Genomic DNA, 8,349 nt, shown 5'->3' on the forward strand with positions numbered 1-8,349 from the left:
ACTCCTTAATTTCGGTTTGAAGTGTTATGCAAGTGCATAAAAATTGGGAATATATCACCAACACAAACACGAGAACTAATTCTAAAATCCATAACTAAAAAATATTGAATTCGAGATCAAATAACCCATGTCAAATGGTTTATTAAATTATCGACTTAGTTTTGGTTTGATTATATTGGGGTTCAATTATTTTAATTTTAAAAAAAATATAATCATTCCGTTTTTATATTGAATTCGATTGGATTTTATTCCATTTTATTTGCTTCAAATTCGAATTTTTATTAATAAAAATAGTAATTTTTTAAAAAAAATTCATCACCATCAAATCAATTTTATTATTCCATTACTAACCAAATAAAATACCTGTCGGGGCGAAATATCAAATTAATAACAAAACGCGGGGGTAAAAATGTAATTTAAGACAAGGAGGGTGTATTGATAATAAATCACACACACCTATCGTCGTCCTTCGTCGCCCTCTCCTCTGCTCAAATCTCTCTCTTTGTTCTGAAAAAGAGAAAGTGAAAGGCGAAACCAAAAACAGAGAAAGCTCAATCAATGTAAAGAAAGCTATCATCTTTTCCTTTCTCTCTCTCTCTCTCTTTTTGACCCATCATATAGTATAATCTACACCCATGAATTATATATATATATATATATATATATATATATATTTCTGTGTATTATATATGTATAGAACAAAAAGATGAATCATTGCGGAATTTTATTTGTCGGGCATTGTTAAAGAAATGCAAATTCTCTCTCTTTTGTCAGATTCGAATAGTTAAAAGCATCTGTGAGAGATTAAAGTATATTTATATCATTGCAGATCTACCCTCGAATCGCGGAATCTGCTGCAACAGAAGCTGTGTGGAGCAGACGCAAGGTATCCGATGATGCTTCCTATATGAATCTTAGATCTGTTCATTCACCCTTTTTCTCCGAGAAAATTTGGAAGTTTCTCGAGAAAGTGCGTTTTCTTCTTCTTCTTATCCGAGTTGGGATGAAAGATTCCTGTTTTTCCAGCTGACGAAATCGCTTGTGGGAGTTTTTTTTTCTTTTTAATGTTCAGCCGCGGACTGGGAAAATGAAAATTTTCTCGGGAAAATTGGGTTTATCGATGAGGTCTCGAAGCTGATTTTTCTTCTTCTGTCTCGGTTTCCGAGAAATCTGAGCTGCGGAAGCTGAAATCCTAAGTTTCTCACTCCTCGATTTTCCCGAGAAAATCCTTCTAACTTTGTCTTGGTTTGCGGGTTCACAGTTTTTTTTCTCCTCCCCAAAATGACAAAACTCCAGTTTCTTGTTTCCAGCTTCCATTTCCCCTGTTGCTTGGATCTTTGTTCATCCACCATGATTCAAATGGACGGTGGCGATAGGATTAGGGTGACGTTGTTGGATCAGTTATCGACGGTGGAGAGTCGCCGGAGCTTGACACTTGAAGCTGTCCTCAGAGCCGACAAGAGGGCGACGCCGCCGCCACCGCCACCGCCGACGTCGTCTCCTCCTTCTCCGCCGCCGCCTGAAACGACGGCGGGGAACCACGCGAATCGGACCCTTCTCGACGTAATGCGCGACGAGAACCGCAACGGCCACGGCCATGGCCGGGACAAGACGGCGTGGAAGTCTCTCCGGGAAAAGCTCCGGCTAAAGCGCAGTAGTGCCGCTGTATGTACATCAACATCGCCGAGTCGTCTTATCCCGACCTCGGATACATCTATCCCAAGAGAGGATAACCTTATTCCGGATGACAACCGGTTCAACCCGCTCGGTTTACTCCTCTTGTCTAACTCGGAAGGGCAATCATCGCATTCCCAAACCGACCAGCTCACCAACCAAATGAGCAACAGTGCTGACGTCAGCCATGGCGACGGCCCGACCACGGCGGTGGAGCGAGAGGGGGGGCTCCGGTTAGGCGCGGCACTGGCCGAGGAGAGAGCGTTATCGGCCCGAGAAACGAATACTCTGACAGTGGCGGAACCGCTGTCGGGAGAGCAGCCGCCGAGGATGTCTTTGATGGAGTTGCTGGAGGAGCACGAAGGGCAAATGGGTGTCGCCGGAATTTACGACGTCGGATGGGAAGAAGATGAGAGGGACGGCGGAGGAGCGGCGGCGGCCATGGCGGCGGAGAAGGGATGCTGTGTTTGCATGATAAGGAGCAAAGGGGCGGCGTTTATTCCCTGCGGTCACACCTTTTGTAGGCTGTGTTCTAGAGAATTGTGGGTTCAAAGAGGAAACTGTCCTCTCTGCAATGCCTCCATTTTAGAAATTCTTGATATTTTTTAGTTTCTTTCTTTCTTTCTTTTTTTTAATTTTGTTTTCCCTTTTGATAATTTTTTAGGGTTTTTTTTTTTGGTTTTCATTGTTTCCTCCATTGTAATGGGAATGAAGCTCTGTAAAGAAAAACACTGGAAAAAAACATATCTCTTCCTCCTAGTTCTTGAGATCCTAAAACTTTGTTTATCCGTTTAATTGAGAGTTTATATATTATTCTATTTAGAATTTCATTTGGAAAAAACACATATACTTGAATCCAAAAATGATTATTAATTCCATAAATTTCATTTAATTGGCAGTTTCAAACAAAACCCAAAATGCGAAATGTTGGGACATTTTAGGTAAAGACAATAACCTAACTTAGCTTCACAAGTTTAACTAACACCCCCTGACTGTTTGGAACTCCAACTTTGGTTAGGCATACCAAATACAGTTATCAAACAAGCTCCATAAAAATATTCTTGTTCCAAAATAATATTCTCCTCATAAATTACAAAATGAAATTCAATTCATTCATATGCGATTAAGTTAGGAAATTGTCAAATCCATGTTGATGAACAATCAATAAGTATCAAATTATTGAATTTCGGTCTAATCGGTTAGGCATAAAATGATTGTTATGATTAGATACGTCATACGTGACATATGTAGAATATTTTAATTTGGTTCGTATTCAAATGGAAAATAATTAATATCCGGACTGACCTAATCACTATTATATTTGTTATTGCACTGACATTAATCATTATTAATTATATGATTTTAATATCCTTGTTGCGGTCAAGTTTGGATAACCGTCCGGTTTGGTTAACCAAACAGTTACCGTTCGGTTAAGCAATCGCGTGTCAAAGAAGGCCTGATTAGTGATTACCCAATCAAGGCCCAAAATATATAATATTGGGCTTTGACCGTTTGGTTCGTGAAAAAAAAAACAAAAAAGAAAAAAAAACGGAAGAGTGGGAAGACGTGAGAAACCAGATCTAACAGGTCCATCTTCCATTCTCGAAGAACTGGGAGGAAGCAGACAGAATCATAAACCCTAGCAATCCAAGTTTCTTCCATTTGGAAGACTGAATCGAAGAGGGGACGAGAAGAGGATCAAAGCTTCGAAGATGAACGTTTTCAGATTAGCAGGTGATATGACTCACCTGGCTAGTGTTCTGGTTTTGCTCCTTAAGATCCACACCATAAAATCCTGCGCTGGTACGTGCATTTCTCTCATCTCTATTGAAATTTATCTTAATCTTTTGTCGTAATTCTGATTGCAAGTAGTTTTTGGTTGTTTCGATCCGTTTTCCTGTGATTGTTCTGTTTCTGATCGTGTTTGTCTCGCTTCTATCTGAGTTTTCTTCTTGCTTGAAACTTGATATTGTTTAAATTTATTCACACTCAATCCTGTTCTGTCCTCGTGAAAATAGAAATCGGATATCTAATTAGAAAAAGAGTCTTATTCTGTTCTACATAGCCGTTACTATAGTTTCTGAGCTACTTCAATCGAAGAAATGTTACACATTGGGATAAATCGATGGAATTTTGATCAAGGGATCCTGGGCGAATGTGGAATTCGATGTTCTCCGTGGTGTTTCATTGATGGGTGCGTTCGAGTTTTTTTATTTTCCCTGCCCCGAGCTAAAAAGACATGCATTTTGTGGAAAATTCCATGCTTTTACTTATGCAGGCGTCTCATTGAAGACTCAGGAGCTCTATGCCCTTGTCTTTGCTGCCCGCTATTTGGATATCTTTACAAGTTACGTGTCCCTTTACAACACCCTTATGAAGTTGATATTCTTAGGAAGCTCTTTTTCGATAGTTTGGTACATAAGGTATCATAAGGCTGTCCAAAGGACTTATGACAGGGAACAAGATACATTTCGCCATTGGTTCCTTGTGCTTCCTTGCCTACTCTTGGCTCTCCTGATACACGAGAAGTTTACCTTTATGGAGGTTTGTCTCTGTCCAAAATAAGTGCAATTTACCTTCCAGTACGTTTTATTTGTAGTCTCCAGAATCCAGATACAGGACCTCTTGTGTTTTGATGGGCTAGTTTCCTTTGTGCTATTTGTTTTTGCGTTGCAATATCAGGTGCTGTGGACTTTCTCAATATACTTGGAGGCTGTTGCCATACTTCCTCAGCTCGTACTGCTCCAGAGGACCAGAAATATCGACAACTTGACAGGACAGTACATATTCCTCCTGGGGTATGGTTTCTCTTATGGCTTCCTGTCATTTGGAAAACTGCACAATCTTTTCCTTTCCTTTCCTTGAACTTTTCTTGATTGGAATCTTGATTCCATTTCAAATGCTTTACCCTCGTTTGCTTTCTCGGCCATCTCAGCAATATGGATTCCATATAGTATATACTATGTGTTGTCATATTTGTTTACTGTGTTACTTGTCTTTTCTTGAATGATCTTATGCCCGAGGGTTTCTTTGTATCATTAATCGCGCCTCAGACAAATTATCTGCTGTTCATTTCTAGTGAAACATGTTTCGAACAATTTGACATCAAATGGATTTCTGCAGCATGTATACTATTCTTCCATTAAGCTGCCTTTTTTCTTGCTCATTTTGGCTTCAGAACTTACAAATTGTGTCCTCTTGATGCAGGGCATACCGTGCTCTGTATATCCTCAACTGGATCTACCGTTACTTCACTGAACCACACTTTGTTCACTGGATAAGTATGATTCTCTCCCTTCCTCACCTTTCAACACATAGCATGAGCATCTGTTTCTATATATACGAATCACACTACATACGGTCAATTTGTGCACATGTGACTGCATGGTATTGTCAATGCCATTTTTTCAGTTCTTCTGATGAATGCCTTGACTTGGTGCACAACACCATTAATGTTTAACATTTAGCTTGAGTTGTCAAGTGGTGGCCATCAATGCCACATTAAGATCGGAAATGACCATTTTGCCTAGCGGTATGGAGAAAAAGAAATGGCTTCTCTTGTACCCTACAGAAGAAAACCTAAACCCTGTTGTACCAATTAGAAAGCCCCAAATTCATTACCGCCCCTCACTACTACTTGCATATTTCTTTATACGAATTTGTGGGCACTCTCTATATGCGTTCATTCTATTTGCATATTTCGTCGTATGAATTCGTGGGCACTCTATATTTGCACGTCTTTCATTTCGCTGAACTCATTTGAACAGCCCTTGTTTTGCAGCATGGATATCTGGGTTTGTTCAGACATTGCTCTACGCCGACTTTTTCTATTACTATTTCCTCAGGTAATAATCATCGTTCTTGCCCCGTTTCGTTTTTCGACAATGTAAATCATCTTACCTTGTCCTCCTTCTCGTCGCAGCTGGAAGAACAACAAGAAGCTGCAATTACCAGCATAGGGTTGATTGTCTTAGAAGTAATCAATTCGGAAACGAGGGAAAATTCGGAGATATCCTCCATGGGGGATGTGATTTGTAGAAGAGAGAATAGATGTGTTGGCTTGACTCCCATCTATTTAGCATTGGCCTTTTGAGCTGCGACTGTGCTGTGTACAAATATCATCTTGGTGATGTTTAGTGATTCGGTTAATGCAATAATCCAACCATTTACAATTTCGTCCAACTGTTCTAGTGCTACAATTAGGCTATTACATAATTATATTTCCCTTTATTTTATTTTTGGGTAATCGTCAAAAAAATCCTGTACTTTTCCCAAGTAAACGAAAAAACTCTGTACTTTTTTTTATTACCAATTAAACCCTATATTTGGTGTGATTAATTCATAAAATTCTATAATTTTTAAAAATTCACCGAAAATCTCCCGCCAACTCAAGCAAAAATGATGATGTGACAATGACCATTTCAAACCAAATTTAAATTAAATTATTTATTTAAATTAATATATATACATACAAATTCTCATATACATATATATATATTAAAAAAAAAATTATTTGTAATCAATAAAATATATATACACATAACTACAATATATATGTATAAATTATAACTAATATATATATATATTAAAATAAAAATAATTATAATTAATTATATATATATACATGATATATATTAAAATACAAATAATTATAACTAACATATATACATATAATATATATTAAAAATAATATGTATATTACAACATATACATATATTACTAATATACATATTAAAATAAAAGTAATTATAATTAACATATATATAAAATATCTATTAAAAATAATATATATATATATGCATATATATTAGTTATACATACAATATATATATATACAACTAATATACATATTAAAATAAAAATAATTACAACTAATATATATATATATATATATACAATATATATTAAAAAATAATATGTATATATATTATTTATAATATAATTTATAATATATATATATATATATATATATTGTAAATATGCATATATTTTTTATTAGTTATAAGTAATTTTATATTTAATATATATATATATATATGTATGTATGTGTGAATTTGTATGTATATATAATAATTTAATTTAAATTTTGTTTGAAATGATGATGTGGCATAATTATGATGACGTGTTCATGTCATGTCATTGCCACATCATCATTTTTATTTGAGTTGGCATTCGCAGGAGATTTTCGATGAATTTTTAAAAAGTACGGGGTTTTATGGATTAATCACACCAAGTATATGATTTAATTGGTAATAAAAAAGTACAAGGTTTTTTCGTTGACCTGGAAAAAGTACATGGTTTTTTTGGTGATTACCCCTATTTTTAAAGAGTAATCCAAATTTAAAAAAAAATTGATAAAACTTTGTTTAAAAATTCTTTATTTCTTATGCTAATAATACAATAAAATGATTAAAAATTAAACAACAACAGTTATCTTTTATACTAATTTCTTTATTTTATTTCAATATCGTACATTTGCTGCACTATAAAATATTCATTATAATTTACCAAAATTTAACATTTTAAAATTTTTAATTTATTATAGTTCTTATTTTATTTAAATTTTTAGTAAATATTAAATTATAAAAATTATATTTTTTTATAAAAAAAAAAAGTGGACCCCGACAAATTGGGGAGCATGCTCCAGTTACATACCCTCTAAAACGACTCTGAGTAGGATACTTGAATATAGGACAAGTATCATACAGTGGATGTGAGTCACATTACTCTGATGCCAAATGTGTTGAACATATTAAAATAAAAAATAATTACAACTAATTAATATATATATATTAAAAATAATATGCACATATATATATATTATTTATAATATAATTTATAATATTACAATTCTATTGATTTTGGATTTTAGGTTTCCAAATTTAATTTTTTATTAATGGAAAAACAAAACTTATATAAAAAATTGGTTTTTTCTTTCTATCTTTTTAGTTATTTGGATTTTTAGATAATTATATCCCATAATGATCGATCTTTTTTTTGGGGGTGAAGGATCGATCTTTCCATTATATATTGGTTTTGGGTTAATTGAATTTTATATATCCGAGTCTAACTATATGTAATTTTATGGATTTTCTTAAAATAAAATGGGAAAATATACAAATAGTAGGGAAGAATATTTTAACATTGGGTTGAAAAGAACAATTATATATATAAAAAAAAGTGTCAAATATATATTTATTTGATTTGGAAAAAAAAATGGAAAGTTTAAAATGCTCTCTCCCCTCACGCACATTGTCGGCTTCTCATAGAGACCCAAATAAATTATTTTTTATTACCAAAAAAATGATTTTCCTTTATTATTGATATTTGTTTAAAATTAAGGGCACTAACTAAGCCAATGAGGCGGCATTCTCCGGGCAATTTTTCTAAAATGCACTACCTGTGTCGCATCAATTACACAGGTACACCTCTAAAATAGGGACGGGAATTTTTAACAAATTGTACACTAGTTTTCAGGGTAAATTACTTAAATCTCCTTGTTTTCAAAATGTCAAAAATACCCTTAATGTTAAATTAAAAAAACGTGGGCCTTTTTTATTTGAAAGAATACTTTTGCATGCAGGTCTCGTTTCTCTCTCACCTCTCTCACTTTCTTCTCTCTCACCTCTCTCACTTTCTGTTGCATCGTTACTCTATTGTTTTAGGGTTTCTCCA

The 8,349-nt window shown here is 34.4% G+C and overlaps 2 protein-coding genes across 5 annotated transcripts; both read left to right on the forward strand.

The window, feature by feature from the left end:
* The first annotated feature begins 466 nt into the window (after nucleotides 1-466).
* On the forward strand, nucleotides 467-2,433 carry LOC104804618. 3 transcript variants are annotated; one of them, XM_010528946.2, is made up of 3 exons: nucleotides 467-560; nucleotides 830-886; nucleotides 1,297-2,433. In XM_010528946.2, exon 3 carries the CDS (start codon nucleotides 1,351-1,353, stop codon nucleotides 2,281-2,283), a length of 933 nt encoding a protein of 310 aa, XP_010527248.1. In that variant the 5' UTR covers nucleotides 467-560; nucleotides 830-886; nucleotides 1,297-1,350; the 3' UTR covers nucleotides 2,284-2,433. The 3 variants fall into 3 exon arrangements, with proteins under 3 accessions (XP_010527248.1, XP_010527247.1, XP_010527246.1); XM_010528945.2 differs by having other exon boundaries at nucleotides 1,311-2,433; XM_010528944.2 differs by having other exon boundaries at nucleotides 830-2,433.
* A 787-nt stretch (nucleotides 2,434-3,220) lies between these two features.
* LOC104804620 (ER lumen protein-retaining receptor B) lies at nucleotides 3,221-5,904 on the forward strand. 2 transcript variants are annotated; one of them, XM_010528948.1, is made up of 6 exons: nucleotides 3,221-3,477; nucleotides 3,953-4,218; nucleotides 4,357-4,472; nucleotides 4,882-4,955; nucleotides 5,442-5,519; nucleotides 5,597-5,904. In XM_010528948.1, exons 1-6 carry the CDS (start codon nucleotides 3,387-3,389, stop codon nucleotides 5,710-5,712), a joined length of 741 nt encoding a protein of 246 aa, XP_010527250.1. In that variant the 5' UTR covers nucleotides 3,221-3,386; the 3' UTR covers nucleotides 5,713-5,904. The 2 variants fall into 2 exon arrangements, with proteins under 2 accessions (XP_010527250.1, XP_010527251.1); XM_010528949.1 differs by having other exon boundaries at nucleotides 3,222-3,477; nucleotides 5,456-5,519.
* Nucleotides 5,905-8,349: the final 2,445 nt, after the last annotated feature.

The sequence above is a fragment of the Tarenaya hassleriana genome, unplaced genomic scaffold, assembly GCF_000463585.1.
Source record: "Tarenaya hassleriana unplaced genomic scaffold, ASM46358v1 Cleome90, whole genome shotgun sequence".
NCBI lineage: Eukaryota > Viridiplantae > Streptophyta > Magnoliopsida > Brassicales > Cleomaceae > Tarenaya > Tarenaya hassleriana.

Coding starts and splice junctions, on each gene's coding strand:
- LOC104804620 (XM_010528948.1), top strand. CDS start 3,387: ATGAACGTTTTCAGATTAGCAGGTGATATGACTCACCTGGCTAGTGTT. Junction 3,478..3,952: donor CACCATAAAATCCTGCGCTG/GTACGTGCATTT, acceptor TTACTTATGCAG/GCGTCTCATTGAAGACTCAG. Junction 4,219..4,356: donor AGAAGTTTACCTTTATGGAG/GTTTGTCTCTGT, acceptor TTGCAATATCAG/GTGCTGTGGACTTTCTCAAT.
- LOC104804618 (XM_010528944.2), top strand. CDS start 1,282: ATGACAAAACTCCAGTTTCTTGTTTCCAGCTTCCATTTCCCCTGTTGC.